The sequence below is a fragment of the Symphodus melops genome (genome assembly GCF_947650265.1).
Source record: "Symphodus melops genome assembly, chromosome: 8".
Lineage (NCBI taxonomy): Eukaryota > Metazoa > Chordata > Actinopteri > Labriformes > Labridae > Symphodus > Symphodus melops.
In genome coordinates, this window is record NC_136698.1 from 23527908 (window position 1) to 23548864 (window position 20957).

The following is a 20957-nucleotide window of genomic DNA, read 5'->3' on the forward strand; positions in this document are numbered from 1 at the left end:
CCTGAGAGAAGAAGAGGTTTGTTTAGATGCTCGGGTGCTGTTGGGTTTCACGAGGAGGAATGATTTGGGGGGAAACATGATTATTTTTTCCCTCTGCTTTCCGTCGTACACAAGGGAGTCGTCTGCTACAAGAAGGCAGGGCGCTCCCTCGACACGCATCATTAGAAGGTTTTTTACAAGCGACAAGCAGGCTATTTGGCTGTCATTGGGATTGTTTGAAGAGAATATGTTTCTGCACCATACTCCAGGGAGCCCCACATCAGGAAAAAAGTAGATCACCCATGAGCACTTGACACTGCTGTTATGCATTTGTCAATATTAAGGCTAAGAGGTTGGGCCAGTGTGTGTAAATTGGGACTTTGGAGCCAGAGCTTACCTTTAAATGTGAGTTGACCTTTGTCCTTGCATGTCGCTCATTTCGCTAACCTTGTCTTTGCTAATTGTCACCTTCAGCCTCAACAATGCTGTTCAATTATTCAGTTGTACAAATAACACAATATAAGCTGTTTCTACAAAGGATCCTCTGGTGCTAATCCTCTTACAGCTAGGCTACCTTTAACTAATGTTGAAGACAATGAATAAATAATTGAGGACCAATTTGTTTAAATTTTGATGTTTCAACAATGGTGGACACATGAAACCAATTTCTGCGCTAAATCAACATCTTTAAAATGTAAGGGATATTAAGGTACATCCGTATAACATGAAACACTTTTTTAAAAGCATGAAAATAAAACCCATGTTAGCTAATAATTAGCCGCTTATAGCATGCATGACAATTTTTCACAACTAAGACTTGAGCTTAAAGTTTTCCCTCAATAACCTTCTACTTTCTGCTTTAAGTTGTTGTCCACTAATCGAGGTCTTTACACACTGTGCTCAGTGTTGTGTTACGCCCTCTTCTTCAGGCCCCTCTGAAAAGCCCAGATTGAGATCATGATGTATTTACAAGTTCCTCTTATTTTATTGCGGCCTGTAAGCTGTGAATCGTATAATGCAGTATAATTCATTCATTCATTAATGACTTGCTTTGTGAGGACTGATTAAAAGCCAATATTCTGCTAATATAATTGCTAACAAGCAGCTGTGAAAAGGCTGCATGTTGTCGAAGCAGCATAAACTGAAGTGAAAGGAGTCTGTGTAAAATAAAGTGCAGGAGACAGCAGTGAAAAGTGAAGCGGCACATTGTGCGGACATGATGGACTGTCATATTGTGAGCGCGGCCCATAATGCAACCATCACTGGTCCAAAGTGCAGGGTGTGTGCAGCGTTTACAATTGAAATGAGGCGGAGTGTAGGCATAGGGATCCTCATTATATCATTTCCCTGAGGGCTGAGGGCAGCACTTCAGTTGGAAAGGAGGGAGACAAGTGCATCCTCGCTGTTCCACAAAGACAGAGACGAGTAACAGTTTGGTTTCAACACCAATCTCCAAATGGCTTTTCAAACGCGAATAGAGACCAACACTGTGGGGAGAGCTTTGTGTCGGTGTCTGTGATTCTGGTTCATTTGTCTGCTGTCTCACCATGGGCGAAACAGGCAAACATGGCACTCGGGTCACATCTGATTCCCTACTGGAGACGAGATGGCGAGAGGATGGCAGCGGTGCGAGGCAGCATTGCAGCACTCCGCCATGTCCAAAAGTATCTGCATCAGTGGTGCTGATTGTGAGGCACCCGCTGGCGCTGTTTAGATAGTTTGACTACATCAAGCTCCCTTCCAGACGGCTCTTACTGGTGCGATTAGAGGAGGGTGAAGATGAAAGGTGTTCAGTGTATTTTTAAAATTGTTGATTTTCCGTGTAATGATAGCTCGTTGCAATTAAGTGCTGGCTTCAGGCTCTGCATGTCCTTGTGAAAAAAATCTCAATTACTTGTGTGGGTAAGTGTGTGTGTGTGTACAAGTCTGCCTATGCCTCCGCTCAATTTAATTGGTTGACATTAGAGTTTTAATTTTGCATCAAACTGATGGTTAAAAGAGAGTGCTATAAATGTAGTTAATTACTTGAAATCTCTGGTGTGCTTTGACTCTTCCACTTTCATGAATTTTTAAGATAAAATTGGTAATGTGCAGTTACTAAAAATACAAAAAAAAGTTTTGATGTAAGGTGCATTGATTTGAGTTTTATAAAAGTTTTTATGAGATTAAATGAAATTAGGCATGGTGTGTAGCTATTACTGTGCAGAATCCAAAAGTGAGCAATAAAAAAAAAGAAGAAAAATGTGCATAAAAGAATGCACTCAAATGAACATTTATAAATGAAGACTTTTCAATGTAATTGTTCATGGGGTTGATAGTGTTCGCAGGTACAGAACGGACACAAGACTTCTCAAAGCATTCATTGAAATAAACCCGCTTGACAGAAAACATTTCCTCTTGGACTGAAACATAAGCCAACGTTTTCTTTGTTTCCTGATGTATAGTTTTCACAGTATGGATGACAGGACACTCTGTGTTTGTGTCTGCATTAAAGACATGGTGGGTGTGGGTGCACGCTGTGATGAGCCTGGGGAGGAGCTAACCTGTGGGGGAGATTGTCAAAAGAGCTAAATTTGCCATGAGAGTAATTGTGCTGCTCCGTGGCATTCACTTCTGCTAAATGTAATCACTTTAAATAATGTCAGTGACATCTTGTGAAGTATTTGGTGGAAGAAAAGGCTCTATGTAGGGCAGGCATCTTAGTGTGTGATCCCGACTGTCTGTGCGTTATCTTCTCTTTCATTAGATATGAACAGCCTCGGGTTGGATTGGCGGGGGTGAGTGTGTGGATGCAGGGGGTGGGCAGTGGGTACAGCAGGGGTGGCTTCACTGGAAATGGTAAATAGGATTATAAAGAGGGCTTCAGTGTTGCCTAGAAGACAAAAGTGACTGATGATTAGCTTAATATTTGTTGCACAATGCAACACTGGCTAAACATTGTGAACATTTATTGCTAGTGCCAGGAACTTTCAGCAAGCATTTCATCACACCCAACTCTGGCCCTGTGAAATCCCTTGTAATTTTACAAACAGTCAGCGTGTTAGAGAAGCAGGGGAGGAAAAAAAAAAGAAAAAAAGAAAGTGAACATGTTATCGGCGGCTGCCTGATGTGCCTTCTATACCTTCAGGCACGGTGCTGGAGATTTTCGCGTGAACTTTCGACACTTAAATGCTAAAATGCGACTGATTTGGGATGATAATAGGCGCCCTAATAGAAGCTGATCCTTTGCAATGGCTTCCAGTCTTATAGCACGCAGCTGTAACGCAATCCGAGTCGACAGTTAGGGGAAAAAAAACTTGAGAAAGGCACAGATAGTGGGAGATAACACAACACATAGCCCTCCCAGCTGGCCGAGAGAGAAACACGTCTTGTAGTGCTCTGCTATGTATCAGGGTCGGTCGGAGGTAGCAGCAGATTGGAGAGGGAGCAGGAGATGGGGCAGGAGACAGTAAGTGGAGTTGGCAGAGTGAGGATCCAGGCGAGGGGGCTTGACGGTGTAAGAACGGAGCTGACCCCTCAGCCCTCCAAGATCCACAAATGGATGGAGGCGTTGGACGGGACAGGCCTGGGGTCAGAGACCTGCTCAAGGTTGACAAGAGCCAGGGTCAACCTTCAGCAAGCCCGACTGTAAACAAGCTGCTGGAAGAAACCTAAAGGGCTCGAATCAGGAGTGCTTCCATGGTAATTCTTCACTTATTGCCATGCCGAATTGGCCTTGGATATTTGAGGGCTGCCTCAGAGGGAAAAGGTCTTGTAAGTGTACCACACCAGTGTTTTCTGCAGCTGCTGCAAAAGTCACAGAAATTATAGAGTAGTACACACTTTAGATATTTCTCAGTCACTGCAAGCGATCCTAAAGGTTCAGTTCACCCTACATACATTATGTTTGACTTGCCTCCAGTGGTTTGTAGCCATTCAGATAAACTGGGTTATATTCACTCCAACTGGGGCAGACTTCTGCCTCCGCTCCAGCACAATGGATGTAAACAGAATTTTTTTTGTAATTAATATAAATCGAAAGGTCATTCAAATTTAAATTCCAAGATATATCCAAAAAAGTTTCTGACAGCTCTAGATAGTACAGTTAAAGTGTGAATCAGAACCATTAGGTGTTTTAAAATGTAGCTTTCCAAAACCATGAACAACATGCAGCATTCTGCTACAATTACTTTAGTTCACATTAGCTAAGGCTTACATGGCATTGTCTCACTATCTGAGCTCACTGGAGGCAAATGGAGTTGTGTCTGTGTTGCCCCTCAGCATTGAAAAAACACTTTAAATGGGATTTCAATGAAGTATGTTCACTTGATTAAACAGTTAAACCTTGTCAACCTCTGCTGCCGGCAAAAGAATTACTAGTGCATGTATTTCACATCCCTGCCACCAGCAGAGTTGTAATTGACAAACAAAGAAAGTGACAAAGCCAAAGATTATTGCAATCAAGAGAAGATGTTTATTTTGACAAAAAATATCAAAGTTGAGGAAAAACTGAATCAAAGAAATGTGGGGCTGGTGAGAATTGGACAAGGTGGTTGTCCCAAATAAATAAACTCATTTAAACAAAACAGGAGTGTGATGAAAAGACACCTAAACTAACTTCTCTAAAAGCTCTTGAAAGTATGTATGCGTAGAACTGTAGAGGTACCCCAACTTACCAAGTCCAACCTCACCTCAACCCTTTGGACATTACGATGAACAGAGCGACGATCTCAGCATGTGTGGCAGCAGAGACTTTTCACTGCAGATCTGTGTCCTTTTATGAAGCCCATCATCGGCTGATCAGTCAATGTGTGGCAGGTGAAGCTCATCGGATTGATCGACATAGATGAAATGAAAAATGAGTGAGGTCTCAGGCGTTTCTGTTTACATGTGGATGTGTTTTTTTCTGTTGGTTTTATTTATTGATTTGAACTGAAGCGGCTGAATGTTTGGCAGCACCGGAGCCCAAAGGGACAATAAAGTGTATTGTACCCTAATTTAGTTTCCAGAGACTTATATGTAAATGTGTGTTGTTTAATGTTTGAATAAGATATACTTGGTATTTAGGTGTTTTGTTTGAATACTGATACATGGTATAGTGGTTATAAAGTTTTAAGAATTCCCTCAAACAGGATTGCACTGCAGTTTTAAATTCAAGAAATTAATGAAATATGAATAAATAGTGTGGTGTTGGAAACTATTTTTATGAAATTAATAACTGTTCAGTGCTCTAGCACATGTCATATTGTGTGGGATCGACTCAAAATAAAGTAATAGATTGATAGATAGATAGATAGATAGATAGATAGATAGATAGATAGATAGATAGATAGATAGATAGATAGATACATACTTTATTGATCCCGAGGGAAATTCAAGTATAAAAGTAGAAGTTGGCACAGAGCCAAAACAAACGACTAACATATTAAGACGAGTACGACAGGGACGGAGCTACTGAATGTGCGGCCACTCGCGTCGGCGCACAGGTGAGAAGTGACCTGACTTGTATGCTTAATGTGTATAATTACACTGATCACAGAGGAATTCACAACATGCCACCGTTAAACAAGTTAAAGTATTTTTCTCCTTGTTTGGGTGTTTTTGAAAAATGATATTTGGTAAAATATGTGTTTATATTGATATGAATCAGAAAATGGAATGGAGGACCATCTCCTGCATCATACAGTATATGTTGACTTAGCAGCAGGCGAGCTGCTCCATGAGAGCACATGCACATGAGAAGAAGCTGCTGTCCTGACTGATGATTTATTGAAAGAAAGGCTCAAGTGGGTTTAATTATTGCGGAGATAAATGTGTCTGTCCTCTGCGTAGAGGAGACTGTAAAACAAAATAAACTTCTGCTCATCGGTGTTGTTCATCATCGCCTCATCAACACTCTGGGTCCTTCGGTGACCACGTCCCTGACAGAAGCGGTTTGTCAAGACTTTTAATAAGTAATGGTGGATCTCAGGAGGGGGGGATGGTGGAGGGATGTGCATGTTGTCTGTGAATATATATGCATACATGAAAATATTCTACCTTCCCTGAAAACTGCTGTTGATTGTGTACAATGTAGTCTGAGTTGAAGCATCTATCCCTCACCGTGCAAATTAACACACACACACACACACACACACACACACACACACACACACACACATCTTTCCTACCAACAGAGACAGAGAGAGAAAAAGAGAGAAGCCGCCAGCAGTGACACACACGCTTGCATTATTATTATTTCTGATGCATTTAATATCCTCAGTTTTAGCTTTGAAGACAATCTTTGGGGAATATTGAATCTAACCATTCTCTTTTGCCCTGGATTCCTCTCTGAGACAAAACTTTGTTAATTAGCCTCATACCTATAGGCAGAGTTTTCATTTTCTGTGTTCTGCCTGATATTATTAAAGATGCTGCTGACTCTTTCCACCCTGCCTCCTCCTCTTCCTCCTCTGTTGTCTTGTTGTCCCGCTTCGCCATTGGGGATCTTGTACATGCAAATTTGGGCCAAGCGTTTTCCCAGCATCCTCCCATACCATAAGTGGTTGTGGCCTATGGTTGGCCCCAAACACTGGCTGAAACACAGTCATCCGTTGTCTCTCTACAGCCTTTTTCGCATATGCACGACAAATATGTCAGTCGTTGAAAAATGAAAAAAAAAAATTAAACATAAACTCTGAATACAACAAACGTGTGTCTGTCACTGCATTAAGTGAAATCCTCATTGTTCGACAATACAGACACACTGAATCTAAAGCAGGTCACTTAGGAAGGAGTATAGGGTCCGATCAGTTCTACATGAAGGATTCATCTTTGACGTACATTTGATGCTGTTTCCACTCATTCTCTTCCTGTTCTGCCTCGCTTGAGTGGAAAGTTTACAACATTGTAAAGCACTTGCAGTTCAAAACAGCAGAAATCCTTTATTCTGTAGTTCCGAGTGCATTTTAAAATCACTTCATAACATGGTCGTGTATTTTCAGATTATCCATTCTTGTACTTTTTGAACTGTTATAGCAGGTAGAATCACTTTTACTGACAGAAACAGAAGAACTAGAAGTTGTTGGTAAAAGAAATTGGAAAATAATTTTTGCCGAGCCCTTAAATGTCAATTTAATATATATTTTGGGATTTATGTGCCTTTATTGTAGGGATAGTAGATAGAGTGAGTAAGGAAAGGAGCCACAGGTCCAATTCAAACCTAGGCCCTGGAGGACTGCCTCCATACATGATGCACACTCACTAACCACTGCACCCAGTTCATTTAATTTAATTTTCTACATAGCGCCTCTCTCTCTGTTTCCTTTTATGTTACACTTTTAATTTTCTCACAATAGGTACAGTAACTTTGCAAACTGGAGCGCTATCTTGTTTACACAGTGCAGTTTGTTTGGTCCGACTTGCAAAGTAAAAGCCTTGGATCTCATCTCTGAGCATTGCATTACTAAAACCACAATTTAAACTATTAAAATCAGTGCTACAGAGTTTAAATATAAACTGTTTATCTGGATGAACACCCACTTATACAAATGTGTTGACTGTCTTTTGAATAATTACATTTACATCAGGCCTTTGATTTGCCTCCAAGTTCAAGAATTTGAAGCGATTACCTCCGGCTATGTGATTCACACTAAAGGACTGCTTTACATTGCCGAAGGGGCAATGCTAGGTTCTCCCCCATCATACTAACGGATGTTATTCACAACAATATGCAAAGTGCCAGCACCTGGGACTCTCAAAAGGAAGTAGACTTGAGCATTAAATCACTGGAAAGTCATTATTCAAAGAAGTTGTGTATTTTTGTTTTCATGGCATACTAAAATGCATGATTTATCTACCCTGAATAGGTAATATGGTATTACATATCATAACCCTGGGCTTGATGTATTTCACCGAGAAGCAATTTACAGTATACATAAGTATCTGCATGATGGTGCTGAAGCAGCCGCTGTATGAGGGGATACTTTATGTTGGTGTCTGTTGTGATGGTCTAATGAAGAATACAAAGTCAAAAGTCTCTGTTGCTCCCAGCTCTGAAAAATGTGGACCTTTAAAATCCACTCTTGCCTCAGCTGCTCTGAATTTCACTTTGTAAAGAGCTGGTCAGTTTTGTCTTTAGGCACTTGTGTGTAGTAACGGTGTTCTTTTTAACCCCTGATCTAGACATACACAGAGAGAAGAGGAGGGGAGCGCCGCGTTTGAACGAGACGTTCCTTCTGATGCTGCAGCCAGGCAGGCTTTAACAATGCTGTAAAGCATAATGACAGCCCCTCAGAACAGCACCATGATCACAGGCAGTAAAACTATGCAGATGGTGGCAGATGATCAGCACGGTGTGAACAGAATACAAATGACTGCAGTCCGATAGAGTGAACTGAGGATCCCGTTAGGACAAAGGCACAGTAACGGCCGCCTCTGGGATAATACAGCCTTCTGCTGCGGCTGCTTTTATGACTGCAAACTTTTCATTTGTGCAAACTTATTGAAGTTATTCGCAGAAAGCTGCAAAACTGACATGAGCTCATGCTGCCCATTAAATCCCATATGAAGGGTAAGTGTGCTTCTATTGTACGTCCTATATCTGTTAATACAGCTGGATATTTACTGAGGCAATTCGGGTTAAGTACCTTAGATACACAGCAGCGTCCCAGCTGGGATTCCAACCTTCTGGTCACAAGTCTGCTCTTTTAAACATCCCTGCTAATTGGTCTGTGGGTAGATCTCAGAAAGTGTTCATGAGACCAGCTTTCCCCTGGTTATCAGTGCCAGATGCAAAGTTTGATCTTACCTCTCTGTAACCAGCACATTCCATTATATCATATGGTTATATGAAGTTCATGAAGGCCTTTAAAGATAGGAACTTCGGGTTGATTTGCATCAAACATAACAATAATCAAATTTCATTTAACATTATGTTTCTTGTTTTATTTTAATTTATAATCCATAAGATTTCAATAACATCTGACCCATACGTCTGTAATATAAGGCTTTACCATTTATTGTGCGCTTGCTCTGGTATTAACTCAAAGTATTTGCCTATCACTCTATTTTAAAGAATGCATTGTCTTCGGTTAGTTTTGGGCTTTTGGGCAACTTAGACGCAACTCTGAGCGAACACTCAGAAATGTGAAGCTATATGTTCGCACTGTGTTTGGTCTTCTATTTATTTGAGCTTACTGTCCGCTCAGGGAAGCAGTTGAGGCAGATTAGTGGGTCAAACAAAGACTGATCTTCTACTAAAAGAAATGCAGGTTTCCTAGTCTTTTTTTTAGTGTTCAGATCCCTTCAAGTTAAATAGTATTTGTATGACTTACATCAGTTATAGGATCCAAAAGTCACCCTGCACTAGCAAAACTGATACCAGAAGGCTACATAGATTGTCCTATGATGATTCCACATATTGTCATTTGGTCCATGGCCACCCAGCAAGCCTCTATATTTGATGAAAGTATCTTCATGTTGTTTTAATTCCACCTTAAGAAATATGAATTTCAGCTTTAGTTTTGATGTCATTTCAGACAGTGCAGTGATTATAATTATCCGAATCAAAAACTCAATGTTTTTTTGGCCAAATATGTGTACACCTCCAAATGACTTACAAACCTCTTTCTGTTCAAACAGGAAACACAATAAGTGCAGTGATAGTCAGTGCTGGATGATCAAATGGACATGACATAGGGCAGTAGTCTGATATACATTGGATAAATGGTTCAGTCTCTCTGTAATACAGTGTGATGGTAGTGAAAGCATGAAATGACCATTTGTTTGTATTCAGACAGGGATTGGTCAGTTGTCGTTCAGTGAATTCAAACAAAGACACGTGTTCTGTCACATTTTATCAACTATAGCTTTATCCCCGCTGTGATTGGCCGTGCACGCTGTTGGTGTGTAACAACCCCTGACAAAAGCATGTGGCAGAAATGGGTCACTGCATTTTGTACCTTAAATAAAGCAATGACCGATAAATAGAGCTGCTATCCTTTCTCCAGGTTACACTACAAAACCCAAAACATCACTTTGGAGTATCATCAGTCCATGTATACTGCCCTCAAACAAAGAGAACATCATTTAAAACATTACAACTACTCAAAGAATAGTTTGTTTACATGGACTGTTAATAGCTTTTATTTCAGATACCAGGAGAATTCTGCTGGCAGCTTCACCGTTCTTTGTAGCCTAAACACAAACTTCTATTGTAGACTATGACTCTATTGTTAATTGTGTTGCTAACCACTCTCATTTATCTGCAGTACTATTTAAAGTAAATGTGAGTTAGGGCTTAAAGTGCACCTTGCTCGGTTGAGGATGGTTGGTTTTAAAATGCACTGTGAGAAGCCCAGAGCAGGCTCATTTGTGCAGAACATTTAGATAATTAAAAAGTGTGGCTGATGTGGCGTTAGAGTACCCTTTAACCTCTGGATCTTGACTGAACTGTGCATAATTGGTTGGTCAGCTCCTTTGCTAATTAGCGTAGCATTAATGTGCGCAGCCCTGGGCTAGTGTGGAGCCAGAGTTGCTAAGAGGGGAATGTGGGGGCTGGCATGGCTCTGTGGTGCAGCCACCATTAACACTGGCCTATAGGCAGCCTGCTGGGAGGTGAGAGTGCTCAAGACCCAGTCAGGTCCTGACTTGGGGTGAGGGCTCGGAGCTCCCTTGGATCCATATCTTCAATGTCCTTGTGAAGGAGCGCTGATGCAGGCACAGATGTGACATCACACAGGCTCCCTTATGATCCTCTCTGTGTAATCTCATGACAGGCCTTCGACCCCTGCCACTACTCAGCAGGCCGCCCTCAGTGCCGGCAGGGCAGTGACAACAGTGACTGATGTTGGCATGAGACGTGCTGCCAAGTGCCCCAGCCTGTGTGTCCAATCATGGATGTTGATTTCAATTAGCTCAATCACATGCTCCAATACTGACCTCTCTGATTCAAGGGCTTTGTCTTTAGCTGCATTTTATCTTCTCTGCACGTTGCATCAACTGGCCCTCGGCGACCTGGGTCAAATTGTTTGGTGGTTATGTGGCTCCAGGAAATGATGGGTCCTTGGTGATGTTGGCCAAGACATTTCAGCGTTGGCCTGCCAAGCCTTGTTGGTCATCAGGAGGTGGGGAAAGAGTGGAGGAGGGCTAATGGTATAAAAGCTTCCATGATAATCAGTCTGAACAGTGGTTGGTCCTGATGGCTGGTGGCTGCCTGGTGTTAGGTTGATTGATGCTGGCCTGTGCTTTCATACAGAGCCCTGCCATGTGGACCCCACTGTGTAAACACTGTCACTGTGGTGCATCTCTCCATTCCTTAAAGTCTTGATCAGTCGCAAGCTTTCTAATCTGCAGGCATGACCAACAGGAGGGGACGAAGAGGATCACATGACTGTGATCAAATACAGAACTTGGTTGTGTTGGAGTTCATTTTTTATGGACACAAAATCTGGATTATGAGGGGAAAAGAAATGCCCAACATTAGACAAAATTTCTCCTGACACATTGAAAATGGTAGCATGGCCCTAAGAATCAAAACATGTCTCTGTGAGCTCTGTGGTCAAATTAGCTCAATTATATAGGCCGTGAGAATCATAGGTTTGTGAAGTGATTTGATTGATTAGCATTGCTATTTATTTGTATAGAATTAGAACCACACACATTAATCAACCTATCAGTAATTAAATACACATTAAAGTATATGTGACAGAATTGGCACAATACCATCGTGGATAGGTGTGACATGTGGTGTAAAAACACTTTGAGCAGTCAGAAGACCTGAAACACTAAACAAGCTGATTTACCATGAGTGTCTTAAGAAAGTCGTCAAAAGTTAAAGAATATAATAAAAAAATCACAAATATTTAATGATAATGATGCTTCACAGCTTATAAATGCACTGTGCATTAAGTTACTGACATGTGTGGTGTTACTGATCACTAGTTAAAGGTCCTGTGAGGAGTTTTGGTTTGTGTTTTGTTAAGTTTTTGAGAGGCGTAAGAAGTGATGGAAGTTTTCTGATGGAAAATCTCATCCTACTATCAGTCATCTCATTCACTGTGAATCTTCTGTGTGGAAAACAGAAACAAATCTTGTTTCTTATGTGTGTTTCAACTGGGGCCCGAACGATGTGGGATTTTTTTGTGCTGATACCGATATTGATATTGGGGAGAGAAAATATCTGATCTCGATATATCAGCGGAAATCTTTCTTGAATCTTTTTGTGATCTGTCTAGATAGAGAGATTTAATCATACGCCTTTATTGCATTGATCCATCAAATGCAGTTATCAAACACTTGTGGAAAGGACATACAGTGTAACAAAGACAAGATGTTCACTTAACTGGACACTAACTGAACATGTACGTGCATCGCCATTTGTCACTCTGTGGAGAGATAATGTTTGTTGTAATCCATTTAGCACATTCTGCGCATATCTCCCATAAAAGTAGCCAGTACTAACAGTCATTGGACATGTGGTTATCGGCAGATATTATCGACGAGTCAATCTATCGGTCTGACTCTAGTTGTAGCTCACGTAGGCAGCAACGGTAACAGATGTGTAAAGTACGACCATAAAATCCAGAATATAAGTCACACTGGTCTGTAGAGAGGAAAAAATGTGGGCGCGACGATTTCCATTGAGTTAAGCAAATTCTAAAACAAGCAATTTCTGTGCAGCTGTGTAGCTCTTTCTAGTACCTTCTGTTCTCACCATGTGGAGTTTGTAATCCTGCTAGCTACCGGTTCAGCAGCGGAGCTCTCAGCCTACAATAACACCGAGGCACAAAAACACAACCAATTCACTAAGAGTCACACTCCCTGCCTCCACTGGTTATTTGTTGTTATTAATTCAAGAGACTTTTCAATCCAGCCACGGCATCAGAGATATAAAAAAGACTAAATATTGACTTTATTTGTTTCGCCGTTGGAGGCCGTGTCTCTTGAATGAATGTTTCATGTCTTTTTTGACCTGTCCAGAGCCTGTAAGTTTCACCTCATGAAGAATAATGCAGTCTTTATTATATGTCACCATCTTTTTTTTTTTAAAGACAATGAAAGTGTTTGCCTTTATTAACAGGAAATGTCGGAAGAGGGGCGTTGGATGACATGCGTCAAAGAGCCGAGTTCGATTTTGAACCCACGGGCTGCAATGAGGACGACAGCCTCCGCACATGTGGCGTGCAACATAACAGGTAGGCTCTCCTGCTCCCCTGCGTCACCTGACTTTAACACCACATGAAACAGTAAACTACACAACAGCTTCCAGGAATGATGCTATAAAGGGATTCCTTCAGCATCATAATTTGTTGAGTTGGCCCACAGACCAGGCTGCTTTTTGGACAATTTGGGAGATCAGGCTGCAATATCTCCTTTTAAAGATCTTCACAGACTTATAAAACCACAGTCCCTTTACTGTATTCCAACCTTTTATCATTCCTCAGCCATGAATTGTCTTGCTACCAAAGCCTATTGTCTGAGGCCCAGTGGGGGGAGGCCATTTCTTTAAATATCCTCAATGTCACAGCGATGCAGCGTAGGTCGGCTCTGGGGCCTGCAGACCAGAGCAGTGCTCCTCGCTCCCATCCCGTCCTGAATGCTGAGCTTTACAGTCAGAGATAAGTGCTTCTCCAGAGATGCCCCCTCTCCCTCAAATTGCCGCCTGCATCTGTGTAAGAATGTCCACAATGTGCATGTTTAACATGTGACCATTAATCACAGCGAGACAGTCAATTAAAGCCATCAGAGCCACAGGGGGGCGGAGCCAGCCAGAAGCATGTGCTTGCAAAATAGCACTCAGACACATCAGAGGACACTTTCTCACTTATTTGAAGTTTGGTTGCAATTATTTAAAAAGTCTCTTTCAGCGGAAGAGGATGCATCACTGGACCAAAGGATGATAACAACTAAGCTGTGCATATTTTCAAACATATGGCTGGATGATAATTCAGTATTGATTTTAATTACATTTTGGTCCTGACCAATATGGAATTTTTGGGGTTGATACTGATTTTGAGGAAAAATGTGAGGCCGACAATTCAGCTGATATGTTTCTGAGCTCTGTGTTTGATCTGTAGCGATAGATTATTGTGTTAATCCTTCACATGCAGTTATCTGCATTTGTGGAAAATAGAACGTTAGTGAGCATCACCGCTTGACACTAGAGAGTGATAATGCTTGTTATAAGCCATACCATACACTCTACTGGTTAAAAAAAACAACTGCTAGTGTAATGCGATAACACTCAAATAAAACGTTATTTCATCTGGATGTGCTAATATCGGCCAATATTATCGGCTGCCCGATTTATCTAATGTAGAGCTGAGTCCATGAACAACATAACAATATAATATAGGATATACTTGTTAGTGTATTTACTTCAGCTTTCCCTGATATATATTTATGAAAATAAAACGCATCATTTAATTCAATTTGCGATAACAAATTGAACACATTAATCTTATAATATTCAGATCCTTATTTTCTAACTTTAAATGAAGCAAGATGTCCATAAAAAGTAAACGTGTTTTCAAAATATGTTTATGAACAATAATGAATTTGATGAATTTCCTGTGAATATTAAGTGACTTTAATCTTTTGTTGGTCAAATAATTTAGCAAAGTGACCAGTGAGTCAAACTGTCTGAGAATAGTGGATTAAAAAGTATGTGTTGCGGTCCCAGGTCTAGTGAAATGAGTCATGTGAAAAAATGAGTAATAATTGAATAGTACTTGAGTCAATGTCTTTTCTCTCTTTTCACCATCAGGCACTGCTTAAATTAATTCTCTTGGATTAAGGTTGAATTTAAACAAAAGACTTCCAAGGAGATAATTGTATCGAAATGAGGAATCAATTTCCATAAGACATTTCAATAAACACAGAGAATCAATCTATAACACCGACATTTAACCATGTGCTTATCCTCCTCCAAAAGACACCTTTCAGGTCATCAGCAGTGCAGCCTGCTCTTTTATTTTCTCCTTCCATCTGTCAGCCGAGCCTTTGTCATGGGCTCAGGCTATAGATAGAGTTGTCAAGTTGGACCTGCAGGTCACCGGGTCAGGGAACCTCTTCACTTCTGTTGACCTTCAGACAGACAGATTTATACACTGTCAAGTCTCCACGCGAGTCTCGCCGCTCCTGCCGCAGCCGTGCCTCCTGTGATCGGAGACAACCGTAATAAAGACGTCAAGCTCTGACCCCTGTCACTCTTCATTTCGCCCGTAATTGTCATGATTGTGGAATAACAAAGATTTCAAACAAATGAATCAGCCAAATGAGGAGAGGTGGAGACTTTGAAGGGCAGCCTCTCTGTCTTCCTGTCAGCAACGGCTGGCTCGAAACACAACTTGAATCATTTGCCAGCATAATCACAGTAAATTACTTGTAGCTCATTTGCAGATTGTTGTCAGCGAGATGGAGCGCAGTTTATCCGTTTGACAGCTTAGTTAGCAGTCCAAAGACTTGTGAAATATCACACTTACACCTATTTTTCCAATTTGAGAGTCACGCGGGAATGTGAGACTGGAAGTTGTGAGAATAATCTGAGGTTCCAGCGGCAGCTACAGTACCCACTGGGCATGTGTCATCTTTTCCCAATAAGAAAGAGTTCTGACCTTGACTTAAAGATTTTATGTGCTTTACTTTTATTGCTATCAATAAAAGACCAAAGTATTCTCTGTAAGATCTATAAGGACAGTAATTACAAGAGCAGAAGGGCTCGGCTAACAAGCTACAATAAATGTGAATTATCATTGTCACAGCATTTTCATTGCTTTTTGTGTGTTACCCCATGTGGGTAAACAAGCGGTTGACACAAGTTAATTATTAATTAAACATGAAGCAGAAGAGGAGAAAAGCTTGAAAGAGTCCCTAAAGAGACCTCTAAACAAACGGGGCGTGGAGCAGGTACCAGTGCGACCCCGCTCCCATGTGTGCTGTCTGTTGTGAGCCTGCCGACTCACTAATGAGCTGTTTGCAGAACTGGGTACACAGTGACAAAGACCCCTGACCTTCACCCACACCGTCTGGGGAGCAGTGAGGGGTTAGAGAAGTAAAACCTGCCCTATCTGTGCTGCTTCTTCGCTCTCTGCTCTTGGTCAAACGAGTTTTGTGACTCCGCCGTCCGACTGCAGCATCTCAACTATCAGAGCAACATTCCTCTTTTTCCTCACTGTGAAATTGACCCACCGTGCTTCATAATGTCAGCGTGATAGGAGCTTGATAACACTGACTGAGCTCCGCAATCACTTACATAATTACTATTGTAATAAGGCCATAATGAGCATATTGAAACACGCGACCTTCAGACGCCCCATCTCTGTTCTTCTTTTAATTACGCTGATCATACTGTTCTTTTCAAGTGTTTTACAGTGAAAGCCAACGAGATACTAATGACCAGCTTGACAGTTTGATAGTCGTGGGGGGGTGGGGGGGGATGCTGTGTGTGTTTGAGGATGCCAGCGCGTCGTCCACAGAGCCGAGCGACAGTAAAAACCCATCTAATTAACCCTCCTGGTACAACATCATGTGATTAAATTAAACCACACCATCTCCCTCTGGGTTTGCCTGGAAACAAACCCCGACGATTCCTTCACTAAGCTTTAATTTTCAAACCTGTTTCAAAGGCCTGATGCAAAGATAATTACCAGCCTCATCTCGGGTGGGTTTTTGCTCTATGCGCATGTTCATTAATAACGATAGGAGGTTGGAGGTTAAAAACTCATTTAATTGCCTTTATATTAATGACATTATGAATAGCAGTGGAGCAGTGGAGTCTAATTCTGTCCAGTAGTTAGTCTACATGCAGGGCCCCCTGGAGGGCCGCTCATTTTGCCAGAATTACACCCTGGTAAAACTAGAATTAATGTGCAGCACACTTTAACAGCGATGACAAACATGCTCTGCAGCAAGGAATTATCTTGAGAAATGGCTGCTGAGACTCTTTCTCTCTTTCTCCCTTCACACACACGCAGACGCACACAAACACACACACACACGCACACACACACATATACATACATACACGAGCTGGAGATGCATCATGAATCCATATTTTGTAAACAGAGTCCAGTCCGACCTATTTTCAGGTATGCTATGGTCTTTCAGGGTCCCAGCACTAATTAGACTCTCTTAACCCTCACGTCCTGTAGAGGTGAATTCCTTCTCACCTCCAAAAAAGAAAAGCTACCGAGCTGGGCACTGATGACTAAATTGTACTCTACTTAGGAATAATGATAATGAAAATGCCTCTCAGCTAAGCCATTTCAGCCATGAATATTGCAAAGAGGTAATTTCAGAGAAGCGTTGGCATTTTAACTAATTTGAATTCCTGTTATCTCCTCGACTTTTTGGCCGGTTTTATGGCTGCTGGAGCAGATTTAGTTGTGTATGCATTATGGCCACAAGAGCCTAACCATAAATCTGAATGTTAATTAAACATTTGAATAATCAGCATGAATAGAACAACATGGGTAATGCTTCTTTGTAGGAGATGGTGCTAACATTTTAGCACAGAAAGTCTGCTTGCAAGTAGCAACAAACAGATTTTCATATGTTGATTGCAGCTCTTCCTACCACATTCAAAGCTAATACAATGAAAAAAACATTTCATGTTTGCATTTTAGTAAGACAAATGTCATTTTTGTAATACCGTGAGTGAAATGAAAGTCATTGTAATGTATCTTAATTTATAGATTAATTAAGATAATTGTTACAATGAAGGAAAACGTTTAAATGTGAATATCGTTTTTAGTTGGTCTTCATTAGTCCGTTTCTCTTTCATTGACTCACTAACACTTCCCTCTCTCTGCTGATCCCCTCACTGTGTGAATAAAGTAAAAGTTACAGCATTTTGTAGTATAATGATCCTAACTAAATAGCACAAGGAACGTATTAGTTTACAAGTATCACCAGCCAGAAATGAGGCCAAGGGGGGATGATGAATGAGTATATTTCCCCAAGCAAAAGGCTGACCTGGATCCTGCTTTTTTCCTCCCCTTCCCCTGTGCCAAGTGGGCCACCATTTTTCACCGGCCTCACACTTAGCTGCGGACATGCTGATTTGGGCCCATGCTAACGGTAGCCATGACCTGCAGTCTGCCGCTGCCAGGCTCCCTCTGCACTCATCCGAAAACTGTAATCCCTTCGCTGGGGCCCTGTAATTTGATCAAATAGCAAGCACCCTTCCCCACCACTTATTGGCCAATTAAGTCAAGTTCTCACACAGGGGGTCCAGCTGGCTCCGTGTTATCTGGGGATGAATTGATTGAAGCCATTCCACATCTATGAACCCTACTTTAATGATGTAGGTGATAATACTTGTAATTCTTCTCAGTCAGGGGACTCATGGGCGCAGCTGTTACCGCAGTAATCCTTGTCCTGATACACTGAAGTACCAGCGAGGCATTAATCTGTCTCTCAGATTCTCCTCCGCCAGGTTTTTCTCCACCACGTTCCTGCTTTTCTCCAACGTCTCGTAGCTAATACTACATCTGTGAAATGTGACATTGAAGATGTGCGTAAAAAAGAAAAGAAAAAAGGATGAGGCGTGACACACGATTGAGAGGGATTCCATGTTAATGATTACGCCTGCATTCCCCAGTTTGGGCCCTGACCACTTTGTTAAAAAAGACACTCACACCCTGTTTCCCCTCCCCCTCCTCCAACAAAACCATGACAACTTAAGAAGGATAGATTTAAGGGTGAAAAATCAATAAATACATGAATTAGTTTCAAAGGCAGACATTAACATTCTAAAACAGACTTCTCTTATAATCCTGCCTGAAGCCATCCAGTCAAAATATCAAATTATCATAATGAGGTCTAACTGCATATAAATGCTAAGCATTAAAACCAAAGAAAGAGGTTACACATAATGCGATACATTCTTTATTACAAATTGCACAGTATGTCTTTAAAGATATATCTTTTTATTGGTCTCTTTCTTTATTTTTTTTAAATTAATTTACATCATACAACATTTCATGGTATTATACAGTGAAAATTGGTAATCATAGAGCATTGTCGTCTTGTTTTCATGCCTTTGTCTTACATCGTTCTTCTTCATGAAGGTGGAATATTTTGTCAAAAAATTAAAAATACAACAGATGACCTGAATTTGAAGCATATTATGCACAAAAGGGTTGAGCGTGCTCTTAAGAGTGTCGACGCTGTCTTTTAAGTCGAGATCAGAGAGTGAGAATTGCATAGAAATTAGCCTGAAATGGGAGCCGTCCCTCCGAAGTTCCTCAGTAAGAGACGGGTGAGCAGAGGTTATCTTCTCAGCCGCTGGGACCTTGACAGGTTCTGCTTTAGTCAAATCACTGCAGTTTTCTCGCTCCACAGAGTGATACCCCAGGCCAGGCTATAAAGTTGCAGATACATTTTTTGGGAGAAATTAAGTTTATAATCATGATAAACTTGATACTCAAACTCCATATGGATATTAAACTACCGTTCATGTAGCTGAAATAGCACAATCTGTTGCAGGTTCACCTTGAAAGTAAAATGCAGTTTTCAGAATTGTTGTTTTAAAATGGGAGCTAGAGTTCAGCTGTTTCGACACTAGCAGGCGCCGTGCTAGCACACATCCTGTTCCTGCTTAAAAGTTTTGAAAAGACTAAATGGATTGGCTTTTTTATTTGATGTTTCTTTTTTTATGATTTTATGGTGTCTGTTCATTTTGGAGAGAAGAACAGAACATTTGGTTCGGTGCAGGAGTCCTAACCAAGGCTTGATAAATGCTAAGGCTACTAGAGGGATGTTAATACACCTGTGTGTTGAAGAGACCAGCTGATTCCTCACCTAAAACTGCTTTATTCAGTGCTTTTACTGGTTTTAATTGTTTTGTCTGACTTAACACTGGAATACTAACTCAATGCTAACTTAAAAGAACATCGTATTCTTAACATGAAACTGAAGTGTTTTTACTTAAAAAAAAAATGTTAAAAATGTTCTAGTGTCCAATTAAGCCCCTTGTTGCTCCACCATTATAGGGATACTTCCCAAACTGGCACCTTTATTTTTGGAGAATTCTGTGGATTCTGTTGCAAATTTATTTATGGAAAGAGACGATACTTATAGAAGCGTCAACAAGGGCAGACACCTGCAGGCCAGCTGATGCTTCATGACACCGACAACACTCACCTGCCAATAAACAACGAAGATGTTTCCACTCATTACCCTGCCTCGCTTTGTGTCTCCCTTCAAATACTGTGCTGGGCATTTACTGTCTAAAAAAGATTTCCACAGAGTAATGTGCAAAAGGCAGAGCATCCATTTATCTGTGCCATTAAATTTACATTGCCAACTTTTACAAAATGTATTCCCCTTAAAGCGATTGTAGGGAAATATAAAATCTTACATTTTGTATTATGTGTGTAAACTTAAGTATACTGATAGAATTTGCAAATCACTCTGAAAATGCACTGAATAATAATGAATAATACATAAAGTGCTGAGCAAATGAGACTGGTGTGAGCTCCGGCGTGCCCGGCTACTAGTGTTTTCGCTGAATGCCATGAAAGATCTCCACAGTAAGGATGAAAAATTGGGTGAGTAAGCAGCACTGGCAAGCTGGATCAGTCACATGGTAAACAATTTAGCGTCGGCGGGGGTGTACAGTATAATTACTGCTTTCAGTCTCATTTAGAAAGCCTGTTGGCGCTCGGGAGCATGATGTCACTGCGATGCTGGATGAGTTTCTGGATCTGTGATATGTGCAGAAATGAACAAAGATTTAACTGACAGGTCGTTTGAGCTGTCATGCCAGCTTTGAACACTTCCTGTTTATTCCCCCTTTTTCTTTGCTGCCCTTCAAAACAGAGTCCCGCCTACTTTTGTCTGAACACATATTGCTCAGTTTAGTACTACTTTTTTTTTTTTTGCCTTGAAAACATGTATAAATGTGTGTTTGGGAGGGAGAAGTAGTAAATGATGAGCAACCTTGAAAGCTGTTTATGTCTTCGCCTGAGTTATTGGAAAATCAAATGGCAAAAGCACATTATGTACATTTATGT

At 41.0% G+C, this 20957-nt stretch overlaps 1 protein-coding gene across 2 annotated transcripts in view; it reads left to right on the top strand.

Annotated features, from left to right (window-relative positions):
* Positions 1–20957, top strand: part of barhl2 (BarH-like homeobox 2) — a 60378-nt gene that overhangs the window by 22183 nt on the left and 17238 nt on the right. For both annotated transcript variants that reach the window (XM_079349905.1, XM_079349904.1), the window contains exon 2: positions 13019–13133. In XM_079349905.1, the coding sequence (XP_079206031.1) occupies positions 13022–13133 (112 nt within the window). In that variant the 5' untranslated portion in view covers positions 13019–13021. The remainder of the gene's footprint in view (positions 1–13018; positions 13134–20957) is intronic.